Genomic DNA, 18194 nt, shown 5'->3' with positions numbered 1-18194 from the left:
CAGTGGATTTGGTTTTTTTTTTTTCATATATAGTTGGTAGGGATCAAAGAGCAGTATTTGAGAGCTCTGGTTAAAAGCTAAAGGTACTCGTACTTTATGGTGACCAGCATAATCTAACTTCACTTTGCTTTCCAGACCTAAAGAGGCAAAGATAAGAAAAGTGCTATCAGAATCTAGGAGACAACAATAGAGGTTAGAGGTTAAAGTAATACTCTTCTACTTGGGATGTATGTTCAAAAATTGGGAGTATACTCATGGTTATAGTTTTCACCTGGTCTTTTAAGGCATGGAGAACTTTTGCTAATTTAAGCTTTCATTTTACCAAATATATTGCATTTGAATTAAATTATCCATATTTAATATGAATAATTTCTGTCTTTTTAAGAAATAGTTGTTGCTGAAAGTGTGGTTGTTATTAAGAAATTACTACAAATGCAACCTGCACAACATGGTGAAATCATTAAACACATGGCCAAACTCTTGGACAGTATCACTGTGAGTATTAATTGAGATGTTTGCTGAATCGAACTGAATTTTACTTTGTAAATTATAGTTTTGTTAAAACAAATGGGTATTCTAAAGTATCGTGGTTAAGAGAGCTAAACTGTCTGGATTCAAATCCTGGCTCTTGTAAGATTTTGCAGTGTTATAGAGGGGAATTAGAAATATGGAAAAGGGTAAGCGTGGAATGAACCCTGCAACGTTGGCTTGGAGATATCAGTGTGAACTTCATAGGTTTTAATACAGAGAGAGATAGCTAGATGTGTATGGATGTATATATGTATCTGTGTGCATCTTCATGCGTGTATGTGCACACATATGAATGTGTACATGTACAAACATTTATTTTCCAGCTCTTTTGTGAAGGTCCTAGAAGCAATAACACCCCCCTAGCAAAGAGCACACCTAGTACCTAGATCTTTTTATTTTTAATTGAGTTACAATTCTAGCTCATAAAATTTGCTTTCAAAGTTTACAGTTCGGGGGTTTTCGTATATTTATAAAGTTGTACAACCATCACCACTAATTCCAGAACATTTTCACAACCCCTAAAAAACAGCAAATCCTTACCCATTTGCAGTCATTCCCCATTCTCCCCTTAGTCCAGCCCTTAAAAAAATCTAAACCAAACCTGTCGCCATTGAGTCGATTCCAACTCATAGCAGCCCTACAGACAGCGTAGAACAGCCCCACAGGGCTTCTAAGGAGCAGATGGTAGATTTGAACTGACGACCTTTTGATTAGCAGCCAAATGCTTAACCACTACGCCACTAGTCCAGCCCTTGGCAACCACCAATGTACATTCTCTCTCTACAGATTTCCTATTCTGGACATTTCCTACCAATGAAATCCTACCATATGTGTTTTTTGTGTCTGACTTCTTTAACTTAGCATGTTTTCAAGGTTCATGTATGTGGAAGTACATATTAGTACTTCTTTCCTTTTTATGCTAGATCTTGGTTTTTAAATTCCATTCTCTACTAAAAGGAACCAGGGCTCCTTAGAGAAGTGGTTGGCTTCAGGGCAAGAACAAGAAAAGAACATGATGAGCTTGGAACATCTTGTTAGGGTTAAAAATCAAGGAATGGTGGGTGTTACGGATTGAATTGTGTCCTCTCAAAACGTGTATCAACTTGGCTAGGCCATGATTCCCAGTATTTTGTGTGTGTCCACCATTTGTGATCTGATAGGATTATCCTATGTGTTGCAAATCTTAACCTCTATGATGTTAATGAGGCAGGTTTAGAGGCAGTTGTTAATGAGGCAGGACTCAGCCTACAAGATTAGTTCTATCTTGAGTCAATCCCTTGAGATACAAAGGAGAGAAATAAGCAGAGAGGAGAGGGACCTCATGCAACCAAGATAGAAGCGTAGGAGCAGAGCCTGTCCTTTCGACCTGGTGCCCTTGCGCTGATAAGCTCCTAGACTCAGGAAAGGTTGATGACAAGGACCTTCCCCAGAACCAAGAGAGAAAGAAAGCCTTCCCCTAGAGCCGGCAACCTGAATTCAGTCTTTTAGCCTCCTACACTGTGAGAGAATAAACTTCTGCTTGTTAAAGCCATTTACTTGTGATATTCCTGTTATAACAGCACTGGATAACTGAGGCAAATAGCTGACAGAATCATAGAGACACGTCAAAGGGATACAAAGCCAGCTTGAAGGGATTCCCACTGGCCTCTTCATTTGAGCAAAATAAATGATAAAAAGAATTGATTAGTCCACACTCACGTGAATGAATGAATGAGAGAGAGAGATCTCCCTTGCAATTCAAAAACAGCTAATAAATGTAGGAGGAAGGATGGAATTAGAAAATCACCATTTGCCAGCTATCAAAATGATAATTGATACAGGCAAGCATCATTGAATGCTAAAACTTAAACAAACAAACAAACAAAACCCGTTGCTGTCAAGTGGATCCCGACTCATAGCGACCATATAGGACAGAGTAGAACTGCCCTGTAGAGTTTCCAAGGAGTGCCTGGTGGGTTTGAACTGCAGACCTTTTGGTTAGCAGCCATAGCACATAACCAGTACACCACCAGGGTTTCCAATGCTAAAATGAGTGGGTAAAAATTTGGGGACTAACAGGATATTTGTACAGTCTCAGAGTAAAAAAAAAAAACAAAACACAAATTAAAAAAAAAAAAATCCTAGTAATATACTACTTGCTAAATGTTTTTAATTCTAAATCTCACTTTCTTGTATATATTTGCTTATTATCTCTTTTATTACCTTTTTATTTTCAAACTTTATCATTTTACTTATAAATGGTAGCTTTTATTTTCACCTCAATTTGGAAGTGTGTTTTTAAATAAGAAGCTAGTTCATTTATATTTAGAATTGGGAATATTTTGATTTTATTTCTTCCCTCTGATTTTACATTTCCAACCAAAATGTGCAGAGTGCTTAAAAACAGTGCTTGGAACATGGTGAGAGCTCAATAGATGTTAGGTATGTAATTGTGTTTTTTTAAAGCAAGCATAGATTTTATCATATTAAAGACTTTGATCCCATTGGTTGTTAAGCAAACGGTATAGTTGAAAATAGGAAAACTAAAATTTAAATTTATTCTGCCACTTGAATTCATTCAAATGGAATAGATCTATGCCAATAGTACAGTCAACTTACATGCTTTCATTGTGAATATTTTATCTTTTGAAGTATCCTTCATTTGTAGTAAATGTTGCTTTTGGAGCAAAGTTCTTCCAGAATAAAATGCATACTGCCTGAGGATTGCTCTAACTGGATTTCACATAATATTTAATGGGACAGGTAGGGATTTCATATCATAAAAGAATCCCTGGAATATGTTACTGTGCAGAGACTACTGAGTGATATTGAAATAGCAGTTTATGTACTCCTTACCAGGTGCCTCACTGAAAGCCTGCAATTTCACAGGTTATCTACCCCTACCCTGCCACCCCCAGCTTAATTCAGGCCTAAGTTTTAAAGTATATTGAATCCAGATAAAGAAATTGGTTCTGATTTGCTGTTTGTGTGCAATTTGCTTAGATGTCTACTGATGTTGCCTTTGACAAATTTAAATAAATAAAATTGATGTTTTCTTAGGATTTACTCTAGACTTTGGCATTGTGCAGTAGACCAGTGTTAAAGCACGATAGGTTTTAAATAGAACTGCTTACAGAGTGATCTGTACAACCTTTCTAGATGTCTTTCTATAACTGCTCTGGTTGGCCAGGAATCCTTATTTGTTTTTGCAGGCAAGTTAATAGGTTAAAATGGCAGTGGAAACTGCCTTCCATTTCAAAAGTGCACTTAACTGCTTGCCCAGGGCATTTAGAATAAAGAATCAGGCAAAGTCGTTTACAATCCAGTTTGTCTTTGAAAATTTTGAAAAGCAGAGGTTCTTATTAAAAGAATGATATCATATGTGCGGCTCTGTATGTGCGGTATGTGCATGCATTAGTTTGGTTTTAGTTCGTGGTTTCTATTTTTCCAGTGGTTAAAAAGACCATGGAGAACAAAAAGTGACTAATTTTCTTACAGTTTTTTCAGTTGCTTCAAACATTTGAAAGCTAGTAGCCATAAATTCATAGTATCAGTGAAGTACAAATGAGAGCCCTATAACTTAATTAGGAGGGGGAGAGAGGGCTAGAATTCAAAAATCTTATCATTCTCATTCCAGCCAAATGCACAAAAACATTGGGTTAGTCAGTTTCCTAAGCTTTCTAATAAAATGCCATAACCAAAAGTTTGATATAAATATACTTATATTGATACTATTTCTTATTGTGGAAAAGTTTTCTAAGTTTTTTTAGTATTTACTTGGGACTTTTTAAAAAAAAATTTTTTTTTTTTTTTTTTTATTGCCTGATTTCTAGAACCTCTCCAAATAATATCCCTTCCACCACCACTTTGAGATTTTTGTTGTGAGCGTTAGAATTAATTAATTTTAAATTTTTATTCAAAGAGTTATATTATAAATGTTGTGTGCATTATGAATTTTAGAGTATTTATTTTTATGTTAGTTTATTCATAAATATAAACCATCTCTTAACACCTTGCTTCTTTTTGAGATTGTCTTTTTATTTCCAAAGAAGATTACAAGTGTGTTACCAGAAGAAAATTACTTAAAGTGGGGTAATAGATTGTGATATGTCATAGAATTCTAATTTTATACTAGCAATATATAATAAAATATTTAAGAAAAATAAATCTAGCATAACTGAAATCTGAAGTTGCCCATATATTCTTATTTAGAAGTACTTTTCATTATGGCAGGCAACTTGAACTGCTCCATACTGGAAAATTTAATGTACCACTCAATTACAGTTCTTTAGCCCAATTTAAAATAATAGATTAGGAGTAAGGTCTTAATGCAGTGTAACCTTTGGAACATTAGAAATAACCTCTTTCTTCCCAGAAATCAGTATACAGTAAGGATATCAGTTTTATTACACTGCATGAATAGATTTGTAATAGCATTTAGACTTTTTTTTTATATTGCATAAGTATACTGATTTCTTATCTCTTACTAAACTTACTCTAAATATTAAAGATGAAGTTATAATGTTTGAAAACATGATTTTTTATTTTAAAGGTTTTTTTGATGACTTCATTATGATTCTGATGCAAGGACCAACTTAATGATGTCTTAGTATTTTTATATTATTTCGTAAATCAGGTGTTTTGAAAGAATTTGAGATGGTAGATACTGTAATAAAATTTTACCTGCAAAACAGCCCTTATTCTCACTTTTTTCTTTAACAGTCATACTATATATAGCTGTGAAATAATACAGAAATTATTAGGACTTTATTTGAGGAATTGGAAAAGGATTTTATAAAAAGAGTATTATCTTTTCTTGTGACAGTATCCTTTAATGAAAGCCGTTGGCTTTTTTATTTAGTATATAAACCAAATTTTCTGTGGTAGGTGAAAATGTTCACAGAAAGAAATTTACGTACCACCTCAAATTCTGTTTGTAATAGGGGAGGATATAAATAAGCAAATAGTAATAAAACTAATTTGCATACTCTAAAATGTTGATCTTAATGGTATTGATGGAAGGTTTCCAATTTGTAGCTAAGTGGTGATTTTTTTTTAGGCACAAATTATATTGAAATGTACTTTATTAAAAAAAATTGCCAAAATGCAATATTGGACAAATTTATTTTAACTGTATTTCCTTTGTTAATGACCAAATAATAGACCAGGATTCATGATTTTATAAGAATACCTTGATGATCTTGTCATTTTGCTATTTCCAGTAGATGTAAATACATAGAGGACAGTAACAGGTTTGATTTTTGAATCATAGTCTTTAATGGACCTAGTCCTTTTTCTGTATTATCCATGGGTTCTTAAAATGTGGCTTGTGGACCACCTGTCTCAGGAATCATGTATGTATTGCTTCTAAAATGTAGATTCCTGAGTTACTACAGAATTTTTTTTTTTAAATCATGTTCTTAAGGAGATCTGGTGTTGTACTGGTTAAGTGCTTGGCTGCTAACTGAAAGGTAAGCAGTTCGAGCCTACCAGTGGCTCTGTGGCAGAAAAGACCTGGTAATCTGCTCCCGTAAAGATTGCAGCCTACGAAGCCTTTTGGGCAGTTCTGCTCTGTCTTGTAGGGTTACTGTGAGTCGGAATCGATATGACAGCACACGACAGTCACCACCACGACAGAGCTACTCTCTTGGAGTTGATAAAAATCTGTAATTTTAGTAAGAACTCTAGCTGATTTTTATGGGCATCAAGATATGGGAACCAATGCTCTAGAGCAGGAGCTAGCAAACTTTTTCTGTAGGTTGCTAGATTGTAAATGTTTTCAACTTTGTGGGCCAAATGGTTTCTGTTGCAACTATTTACTTCTGCCACTGTAGCACAGAAGCAGCCATAATACATAGACAAATGGTCATGCCAGCCAGATTTGGCCCCAGGAGAGCTTTGGCCCACTTGCCAAAGTTTGCCCACTTCTTACCGAGTCTAGATTCTACATCAGTGACCTTTCAATGAATCTTTCCTAAGGTAATCTCTGAAATCAGTATTACTGAGATTTCCTGTGTGTCCATTTTTTGATAACTGAAGAAACATATCTTGGATATACATTAAATTAGACGTAAAGACTTCTTAATTGTTAAAACATTTTCTATGTTAATATTAAGGAGAGTGTGATTATCTTACTTGTAACTATATAATTTGTTTCTCATTTTAGGTTCCTGTGGCTAGAGCAAGTATTCTTTGGCTGATTGGAGAAAATTGTGAACGAGTTCCTAAAATCGCCCCTGATGTTTTGAGGAAGATGGCCAAAAGCTTTACTAGCGAAGATGATCTGGTAAAACTGCAGATTTTAAATCTGGGAGCAAAATTGTATTTAACTAACTCCAGACAGGTAAGAGGCTAATCCAGAATCTACCTATCTGATACGTACTTTCCTCTTTAATCAAGCAGCTATAGTCTGTTCATTCATTATACCCCTTATTCAGCAGTTACTAGGTGGTTCTTTGTTCCAGGTTCAGTGCTAGATGGTGTGGTGCAAAGAGCGAATATACTCATCTAGTAGAGGAGAAAAACAGATAAAAATGAAGTAGTCTGTGATGAGTGCTATAAGGGAGTTACTGAGATACAGTGGGGCTCCAGAGGAAAAAAATCCGTAGTAGGAGGAGGAGAGAGGTCAAAAAACACTTTCACAAAGGATATGATTCCCGAGTAAGGGCTTGTAAGTAGTAGTTTATCATACAGAAGTAAAAAAGATGAAATCAAAAGGGTCAGTCGTAAAAAAAGGTCCGTGTTTTCTGAAAACTTTTAGAGCTAAGTCTGAAAAACTCAGCAAGGCCAGGACCTGGAGTGGCTTGTAGCCTTTGCTAAGTAATATGGATCTTGTCCTACAGGTAAAGACTGTTAAAACTTTTAAATAAAGGTATGATTTTTTTAGATTTGCATTTTATAATATTTATTTGTTAGGTTGGTTGAATCTTTGAGGAACTGTTGGTAAGAGGAATCATTTTTGCCTCTGTATAAAATAGGAATTTTTCCATATACCTGAATTGCTATTCTCCATGAGTGAAAGATTTATCTGATTAGTGGGACTGAAAAAGGACTCTTGCTTATTTGTAGCTAGGCCTCATAGTAGGTTTTATGCTCCGTGGCCTGTCTCTAATATTCCCTTTCTCTTTGACTCTCACTTTGCCTCTGTCATTTTCTCCCTCTTTTTTCCTCTCTCTGTCACTCTCTTTGTCTTCCTTCCTCAAAACTTTGCCTATGTGTCTCTCTGATACCGCATCCTTTCACTGCCCCACCCCTGTCTAATGTCTATCTGTCTGTCATCCCCTACTTGTTCTCCCATCTGTTTGTATCTCTCTTCTATATTTGTGTGCTTGTCTCTGTGTCTCCCTTTCTGCCTGCCAATAGGTTACACTCATTCTCTAGTAAGCTGATATTTGCCATTCAGTGTCTGCAGGTAGACTTCTCAAATTCATATCTGTGTACTTTGGGATTGCCTTCATCCCTAATTGTGATATGAGTTGTATTTTTATTTATTGTAGCTTTCGCGGATCTATGTACAAGATCATATTTCCATGATTTAGTTTTTATCTTTACATTTTAAGTTGTCTTTGAAGGGAACTAGTTATTAATTTTTAAGTGTCTTTTAGATCTCTTCATGGTATGAGTTACTTTTAGAAAACTTGAGTAAGAGAAGAAAAGAAACCTATGTTTTCTGTTGAGTTTCTAATTTATTGATAAAGGTGCTATTTTTAACCTAAAGCTCTCTGGAATCATTAAAACTATGTGGTGCTGTGAAAGTCAATATAATACCTAGAATATTATGATTGTTATGACTTTCTGTTAAGTGCTTGGCTGCTAACTGAGAGGTCTGAGGTCTGAACCCACCAGCTGCTCCACAGGAGATCTGCTCCCGTAAAGATTACAGCCTAGGAAACCTCATGGGACAGTTCTCCTCAGTCCTGTAGGGCCACTGTGAGTCAGAATCAACTTGACAGCACACAACAGCAACAACAATACGACTTTCTGTCTGGTTTGGTTACTCTAAATGTACCTAGCCTATAAAAAAAAAAAAAAAATAGATTATTATAAAAGAAGTAATATAAAACTGGTATGCTAATTAAGACTGAGAATTATGTTTTACAAAACTAAGTGAAGGTTCTGTCTTTGGCTCTCTTTATAGCTGTAAATAACCAATAATGAAATGTAGTATCCTTTGTTCAGAAATTATAATAGGTGTGTTCCATATTTCTTTATTCAATGAATTTGAAGACAGCATAATTTGCACTGAGATATTTTTTCTTCAGCTGTATTATTAATAGAAATTTTGAAGATCAGCTTCTGAAATGTTCTACTACACACTTTAGAATGATACCTCTAGATAAACAAAATAGACTTTACCACCAGTTGGTAAAAACACAGTGATTATTTTTTTTAATGTCACAGATTTTAGGTGTTAGCTCATTGTATTTAAATGACAGAATATAAAAATGAATGAAGGCGTGCCCTATAGGATTAGACTTTGCTCTCCACTACTTCTCATTTCTCAAGAAAATAGTTTGTGAGGATTAATAAATGAGAGTTAGCATTAAAGAATTATTTTAAGCACCATCAACTTTGTGGTTTTTTTGTTGTATGATTCATAGCCCACTGGGTGTTAGACAGAGACTAAAATGATCGCTTTGGCCTAATGTAAAGAGTTATTTTCTATATTTACGTATTTTATTTATTTTAGAAACTGAACTTGAGAGACGACAGACACGGTATCCAGGGGCTGGTTTGCCATAAAGTCCTGATATTTATTTGTATAACTGAAACCTCCATGGTCTAGGTACCTTAGTGAATGTTTTTAGCATTTTATGGAATTGTTTGGTTCTAGAGAATATCTAAGTTAATATTTATAGGATTTGGGACATTGTATTTATTTGCTTGCTTAAAGAATAATTGAATGATAAACTTCTTTACTCCCTCAAAATGTTTTACTTTGTATAGGAGAATTTAAAAATTAGTCAGTAGTCTACTTTCAGTGTGATTGAGTAAACTGCAACTGGACCAAACACGCCATAAGTATAAACTTTGAGTAAAATGCAAAAAAAGTAAACACACACATACAACAATAACAACAAAACTGCCCAAAGGGTTAAGGGTAAATAAAAGCAGGAAGATTCTGGAGGGGAGTTGACACTTGGAAGAAGGGTGTGGCACAGGGTGAGAGTCCCCATTTTATAGTGTTTATCTTGAGGACAGGCCACATTTGGCACTACACAAAAGCACTACACAGAGAGGCTAAAATTCCGAAAGGAAAGCTGAAATCCTGGACTGAAGTCATAGAGGGCAAAGTTAAGGAAACTACAACTACTGAAAAGTTAAGAGAAAATCCTAGAAAAGAGAGAGCCAGCATGGGAGAGCCTCAAAATGTGTGTGTGAATAACTCTTCCAAGTCTCTGGCTGACCCTTGTACCATACATAGTCAGGATAGATTTAAAGCAGCACATCTAAGAATAAAAGAACTGAACTGATATTTGAGCTACACTCGAGGCAGTTTTCACTTTGCATACAGCCAAGTTAATTGACTGCGAAAACAAGCAAACAGTCAGTACTCATTCCAAGATTATTACCATGTTCAGAGCCTCCACAAAATATCAGTAATAATGTCCAAGATACAATCCAGAATTACTCGATATAAGAAGATCAGGAAAATGTGATTCATTTTCAAGGGATAAAAAACAAGTAGAAACCAACCCTGAGATGACCCAGATGTTGGAATTTGCATGCAGACGTTTTAAAGCCGCTAATATAACTATAGTCAGTGATAGAAAGGAACATGTACTTACATTGAATGAAAAGATAAAAATCTCAGCAGAGAAATAGAAATAACTATTAAAAAGAATCGTATGGAAGTTCTAGAATTGAAAAATAAGTCAACATCTAGTCTATTTTGAATATTATATATTCTTTCTTAACATTTTAATATTTTCCCTTTTTGGTATTGTGATTTGAGGCTACTTCATATCTTTTTTTTAACTGTTGTATTATGTTTAAGACTCTTTAGGTGAACCTCAGTAAGCTGAGTTTTTCTAACTCTGGCCTCTTTCAGATGGAAGTGTATTTGGAAATACTAAGTACTTTTTGATTCTTAATGAGAAATTTTATAAATCACACTAATGCTTTTATGATCCCTGCTGAAGTTAAAAACACATTCTCTCTTGCATCTCTGTGATTCAGATCTTTGGAGAAATCTCCGCTCTCCACAGTCCTTTTAACAAAGGACTTAGCAAAAGGAGACTCAGGTGCCATGCACTGATATATCTCCGCTACTTTTTCATGGATATTTTCTTGGCATTGAAAAACACAAGTAAATATAGCATGTAAAGGAAGAATTTACAGAAAAATTTAATTCACAAAATGTCGATACCGTTAGGAAATTTCTTCTAAGTCACAAAGTATCCTGTTTAGTCATGAAATGATGAAGTGGATTCGATGGAACAAGACTACTCCTTAGGTTTGCTTCTGTGTAGCTTTCCTTCATTTACTAAGCACATTTGCCAGTATCTTCCTTTTAAAAATAATAACTACATGGAATTAGTATTCATCTTTACTATGCTAAATGCTGAATTTTTGTATTTCTCAAATTAATAGTATCTCTTTTTCTAAGCTACTTTAGGACTACTGTATTTTTACATAAAAATGTGCACATAGTACATTTGTTTGCCATCTGTGTTCTCTCACATGAGGTATTTTCATAAGTGCCATTATGCTGATTTTTTTTTTTACATGTTGCTGTAACAAAATTAGCATAGCATGCTTAGGAAAATACTTTGCGGGGGGAGGATGCAGTTGACAGATGTAGAAGGTGCGCATTATTTGTGTGAAATATGGTGTTTTAAGACACCTTATTTTGTGTTGACTTATGAAATATTTCAAGAAAGCTGTTGTTGGATGATTATTTACTAGTTTATTACTTGTCAGAGTATTTAGGTTAAACTGTGATGTCTATATTTTAGGAAGTTCTTTTAAATAATTCTTTAATTTTTATATACATTCTCCCTAATTCATCCCTCCTATTGCACAGTGACTTAGAGTCAATCTGAAGAGAATGTAACTGATGTAAATAGTTGGTACCAGTAATGGTTCTCTAATTCTAAGCAGCAAAATTAATCTGAAATCAAAATTTAATAAATAGCCATATAATACTGAGTATTCCTGTTCATGAGAATACATTATATTCTGTTTGCTTGTCTTTTACAATTTTATGAATAAAACAAATTAAAAAGTACTATTTAATGTCACATCTGGTTTTGAATTGAAATGCTTTTGGTCGTATTAAAATGCCATGATTGTTTATTTAACCATTGTCTGCTTCCTTCATATCTGTTGTCCAGAACAGATAAAATTTACACCTATTATCTCAGTGTCCTGTGCAGTTTTGGATTTGTCCCAAATTTTTTATTTTTAATGAAGTACTGTTATGAATGGCTACACTAAAAGAAGACAGAATAGGCTTGTAGACCTTCACTTGGTATTTTTGGCTTCTGCTGTGGTTTGTGGTTTTGTCTAGTGGCTTATAAAACACAGTATAGTGAACAGATTTCATTTCAATACATAAAACATTTAAATCTGAAAGACTATGTCTTTCTTTTTTTCAACCCTTTCTAGATGCAACATAACTAACTCCTCCCTTTCAGAACAGCATACAGGGTGAGTGCTGATAAAATGAAATGTGCTTTGACAAGGCAGGTAGGGAAAGCTTAAGTCCTTCTCTTTTCCAGTGGTGGTGAGGTAAGTGTTTAACAATGCTTCATTTGCCAGCAACTTGATGTAGCATCAAGTTGTGCTGCAGCCTGTGAAACCCGTGAAGCTCCAGGCTGTTGGTGGTTGGAGTTAGAGGAAACTATGGGAACTTCCAGGTTGTTTGCAGGTGAAATATGGGCAGGAGACGCTGAGCAGTCCTGCTACATACAGATCTTTGTAGAAAGTGGTCAGAACACTCTTGCTACATAGTTTTGTCATTTATTTTATAGTAAATCTAAACCTATTTACTTTATTATTTGAAAGTTATTTTTTATTTTGTTATAAATTGAGCAGCTATGAATTTTTTTAAATGAAAGTGTATATTTAGTGAAGAATTAAGTACTGAATTTCTGTTTTAGTTTTGACACTGACGAAATGTGTGTCAGCCACATCGACCACCCAGTATGAGAGCTGTAATGATACCACTGACTGTGAACAGGTAGAAGAAACAAGAAATATGCTAAAAAAAGAATCAGCAACTATTTAAAAGTTAGGGATTATTTTAAGAAGATTGTGTTCAAGATGACTAAATACACAGGTGCAGAAGGTGTTTATGTAACTGAAACACAGCCTCGTTTAGAGTAACTTTTCTCTTAAATTTTTGTTCATTTTTAATTCTAAGTTTTCTTTTGCATGTATGGAAAATGAAGAAATAGCTTTTAATAGTGTCGCCTGCATTAGCAGAAAAAGGAGTTAAATGATGCTGGTTTTCACAAAGAAAATCCGTTAATTCCAGTAATAGTTTAACTTTTATCACTCAAAGCTTTTGTACATTTATTCTGTCAGTGCTGTAAATGAAATCAAAGAAAAGCTTTTGGGAGTTTATTTTGTCAAAAATACGGTAAATGCAGTTGTAAACTGTAAATTAAAAAGCTCACCATTGAAGATAAAATAATTTGGTTTTACTGAGAGGACATTGTCATGGTAAAATCTATGTTCTTATTAAATTAAGAAAACTATGGAGCAGAAGTGTTTGGGGAATTGGTTGCGGTACATGCAAGCAAGCTTTGCTTGTTCCACCAATTCTAATAACACTGCAATGGTCAAAATTTGTATATACAGGATAACTGAACAGGAACATTTTTGAGATGAAGCTGATGTTGAATAAAAATACTTTAGGCTGATGTATGCAGTCTCCTTGCTGCATGTTATGATTTGGATTTTAGAAATGTGCTTTTGTGAAGAAGTGCTTTGTAAATTAACCTAAGTCTCCTACACTGGCTTTTGTGTGTATGGGGGAAGGATTGACAAGCAAGTTTTCTGAATATTGGTTAGATTTTGATTTCAAAATCATTTGGAAATCTTTAAAGTGATCACCAAATAGAATAAAGTGTCTACTTGCAGCAGTGATTTTTGAGAACATATCTTACAAACAAGACACTGAAATTAATTCCTATAAAAGCAAGGGAAGAATTGAACAAGTTAAACAGTGAGAGCTCAGGATTTAATTTGGAAGTTCTGTAATTTTCAGTATTTCAACTATTGTGAGAACTGTTGATGGAGTTTCCTTTTTTAATTAGATAAGTTTATATTTTGTATTAGAATGAAATGAAATTGAAAAGGCAGTTGATTTTACAGTAACTAATTTTATTTTAAATTTGGTGAAATATTCAAAAGAAGTAAAATAGAGACAATTTTTTTGACAAGTTTGCCCTATAGGAATACTAATTGAAAAAAGTTTCTCTGAATGGCAGGGGAGAAGTTAAATATTTGGGATTGAAGTACAATGAAGCCTGTAAGAGCCAGAATTCGACAGGACTGCCTTGTTTTTCTGGGTCTCGCAAGTCTTACCACTTTTCTGTTGCTCATTTTAGTGGAAAATATTTGAGTTTTCCTTCTCTGATCAGTTTCCACCTTACACAGGTTCCGGCTTTTGCAGGTTTTACTCTATTTACAAATTTCAACATAAAAAATAGAATTGAGAATATTCTTTGTTTTCTCTGAGCATACCACATTGGTCAGTACTATAAAGATGGTATTTTCTCCATTAAAAATATTATGGTCTCTAACCATAAAGCCAAATCTGTTGCTGTCAAGTTGATTCCAACTCATAGAGACACTGTAGGACAGAGTAGAACTGCTCGATAGGGTTCCCAAGGGATAGCTGATGGATTTGAACTGCTGACCTTTTGGTTAGCAGCCAAGTCTTAACCACTGCACCACCAGGGCTCCAATTATGATTTATAGAAAAGAGTAAATTGGAGACAATTTCACAATTATTAATCACAAAATTCAATTATGAAAAAGATTACAGGCAATTTTTTAAAAAGCTTAAACAAAGTAAGACCATATAAAAATACATTCTTCAGAGAAATATCAGTGCCTTGGTATTAGAGATAGATAATACCTAAGAAACTGATTCAAGTATGTGAATTGTACTAAGAATAATTATTTTGCGTATATTTTTAATGCATCATTGTACATGGATGTGTTTTTATTTTTCAGAAAGAATTTTATTTTGGAAATACCTTTTTAATAGAGCTGTTTTATAAGTCTGACAATATAATAAAACCCATTTGACAGTAAATAAATACATATTTTGAAATTACATACTTTTATTTACTTAAAATACCTTACCTGACTTTTAACAGTGTCTGTTAGTATATTGAAATAGGTTAATTTCCTAAAAATTAATTTTGAGGATATGAAATACAACCAACCTGTTTTATTCCTTTAGACTCAAAAAAAAAAAAAAAATTGCAGTGAAGAAACAGGTTTTTTCTGATTTATTTTAGTTAAAGATTCTAAATTACAACAGTCAAACAGACATTAGAGTTAGCCTAGTTGTAAATTCTCATTCTTCATTTGAGAAAGCTAATGGTTAAGTGTGTTTCCCAAGTTTCCCCAGTAAATTAATGACACAGTCCAGTGTGTCACACTTCCCTTTAAGCTGGCCTTAGTTTGTTCTTCATTTAGTGAATATTTTGCTAATTTTCTTTAAAAAATGAATCATAGAATTTTTCTTATCTGTAGTTGGTCTGTCAATTAGTGAATAACATTTGTTGGTAATCAAATCCAGAACAGCTCTATTAACATTTTCACTTGATTTTATATAACTCTAATAAAACTAGGTTAATGTTTTTAAATACCATGCTACTGAAAGCAGGTTGCTTTCTCTCCAAATCAATTATCTTAACCAATTATTATTTTAAAAGAGTTTACCACACCATTCCTCTACTTTGACTTATTGTTCTAAAAGTGTCTTTAGCGCTGCCTGACTTGAATTCATTTTCATTCTTTTCTAATGTCTATAAAATGTCCTAATGTAAATGATTTACTATTCCTCAGTTTATTTTTCCCATGTATTATGAATCCTACTTAACTTATAGTTACAATTGTATATATCTGTAGCCCTCTAAATTAAAACTATGCTCTTTCAATAACATAACTGTAGTTTAAGATATAAACCTACTATTTTGTTAACATTTCAATTTTGGTTTAATTATTATTAAAATTATCTCAATATATATTAATGTAGTATATTCAAAAATTGAATTAGGAAATCTTATTATGGTGTAAAAGCTGTTATAATATGTTGTTTCCTTACATAAATAAATAAATGACCAATATTACTGGAGGCTCTAAGCAGCATGGGAGAAAAAATGGAAGAAGTCTTTTATCCTAGTTTTTAGAGGGCATCAGCAGCTTGCTTTTATGAAAAAGTAACAGCTAAATGCACTGCAAATAATTTGCAGTAATCCAGTTCAGTGATTCATGTGTCTGCTTTAATGGGTCATAATTCAGGGTAAAGTAACTGAGTGCAGTCAGAGTGCAGACACTGCTTATGCCAGGGACAGTATCTCTTCATAAAGCACACCTCAGGAGAAGCAGTTTGCCAGCCCCCTAATACTCTCTGATGTTTTGATGTCCTGCATATTTTTCCGATTAAGTTTTGAGTGCCATGTTTTTAGTTGTATTTCCACATTCATTATTCTCACGTAGACCCTTCAGCGGGTTTGCCATATATGATTATTTTTTTAATGATGCCTTTCTTTCCACTTCAGCAGTTTAATAATCTAGCACATGGCTGCTTCTCAGTACTCAGCATTCACCTCCCCAATACAGAAGAGGACACGTGCTTTGGCTTCAGAATTCCATTTACAGCGTTAGGAATGCATATTCCCTACGGAACAACATTTGTTTGACATAACCATTCATTTTTATTACCTCTTTAAATATGTTTATCCAGAGTTATCAATAATCATAAATAACTGTATTCTCATCTTGTTCTGTTTTTTCCAACAGACAAAATTGCTTACCCAGTACATATTAAATCTCGGCAAGTATGATCAAAACTACGACATCAGAGACCGTACAAGATTTATTAGGCAGCTTATTGTTCCGAATGAGAGGAGTGGAGCTTTAAGTAAATATGCCAAAAAAATATTCCTGGCACAAAAACCTGCACCACTGCTTGAGTCACCTTTTAAAGGTATTATTGTCCGAATATAACTGCAAAATATATGTTATCTAAAAAATTATAGCAGTATGCCCCAGTTCTGATGTGTGTAAAATTTATCTCTGAGAAAATATAAATGATTAACGTATCTATGTAAGAACAATGTGCTTTCTGCCTGTTTATCTGTTTTCACTAGAGCAAGTTTTAGTTTAAGCTTACATTTTTGTAGACATTATTTACCTAAATAATTTCAGGCCTTCTGATTTTATTCGTATTCTTACTAAAGAGTTTAACTGAACAATAGATAAAAGCCACATTCTTCTTGTAGTGATTGACTTCATTTCTATTTTAAATAGATAGCGTTATTTTTTTAAGATATTGAATTGTTATTAATTAAATATTCTGTGTATACTAACAAACATTTCTAGGAGGAATTATTCATAAAAGTTTCCTTTTATGTTTACAATTGCTTTTCAAAGAGGGAAAAATGACTTGTTTTTCACAGCTTTTTAAAAGAAGTAATTAAATGTTTTATCATTTTAACAAGTGGCCATTCTAGTTAGAATCAAATGATTATATACACAGGTTTTCATATTGTTTCTTATTTAACTGTTATAAAGTCAAAAAAAGAAAAAAGCAGTTTGCTTTAGTAGAAAAACTATTAAAATTCTGGATGTGTTTGTGCCAAGACATGTATATGGATTGTTTAACTGTGCTGTCATTCTTAATATTCACAGTAAAGTAATTTTTAGAGAAGCTACATTTCAGAGCAACACCTCTAAACACACTGACTGATTAGCTTTTTTATTGACCATTATGGGGGAGATTATTGTAATCTATGGACTGAAATCAGTTTTCTGACCTATGAAGAGCTTCCTAGTTTATATTTATTCCTTGACATTTGAGGTAATATGCCAATTACCTTGAGTTCTGATTAGGATTGTTCTATGTTATATGCAGCTCGTATTGTTTATTTTATGTTTTCTTCTATTTTTAATAGATAGGGATCATTTCCAGCTTGGCACCCTATCTCATACTCTCAACACTAAAGCTACTGGGTACCTGGAGTTATCTAATTGGCCAGAGGTGGCGCCCGACCCATCAGTTCGAAATGTGGAAGTAATAGAGTTGGTGAGTTGACCTTTCTGAAATTAATTTTGTTCAAGCAGTGGGAGATTCTAAGATAACTATTGTTTTATATAAAAGCATTTTGGGGAGTTGAAAATTGAAAATTGTTCTGGTATGTCTAAATGTAATATGTTAGATATATCTTGCCTCTGTGAGAACTAAATATTGTAGTGTTCCTGTGTCATTGTACATGTACTGTTCCTTTTCTTCAGGGAAATGGAGAATTGAATTCTCTGCGTCAGTGCCACCCACATTTGTGGTATTGCGTTTGTAGCTGAGTAGATTCAGTTTCTGAGGTATTTAGTTTCATTGGATTGAGCTTTTCCTACTTTTGTTTAGAGATTTGTAAGCTTCCCGTCAATATTTTTCTAAATAATTTTTGCTGTTCTCTTCCACAAAAACCATACAAAGT

The 18194-nt window shown here is 33.7% G+C and overlaps 1 protein-coding gene across 3 annotated transcripts in view; it reads left to right on the top strand.

Moving 5' to 3' along the window:
* The window catches only part of AP3B1 (adaptor related protein complex 3 subunit beta 1), a 278558-nt gene that overhangs the window by 153265 nt on the left and 107099 nt on the right, over positions 1 to 18194 (top strand). For all 3 annotated transcript variants that reach the window (XM_003408109.4, XM_064273483.1, XM_064273482.1), the window contains 4 exons: positions 386 to 495; positions 6677 to 6853; positions 16501 to 16687; positions 17655 to 17785. In XM_003408109.4, coding sequence (XP_003408157.2) covers positions 386 to 495; positions 6677 to 6853; positions 16501 to 16687; positions 17655 to 17785 — 605 coding nt within the window. The remainder of the gene's footprint in view (positions 1 to 385; positions 496 to 6676; positions 6854 to 16500; positions 16688 to 17654; positions 17786 to 18194) is intronic.

The sequence above is a fragment of the Loxodonta africana genome, chromosome 2 (genome assembly GCF_030014295.1).
Source record: "Loxodonta africana isolate mLoxAfr1 chromosome 2, mLoxAfr1.hap2, whole genome shotgun sequence".
Classification (NCBI taxonomy): Eukaryota; Metazoa; Chordata; class Mammalia; order Proboscidea; family Elephantidae; genus Loxodonta; species Loxodonta africana.
Note: the sequence above shows the minus strand (reverse complement) of the source record. Positions and strands in the feature narration are given on the sequence as shown.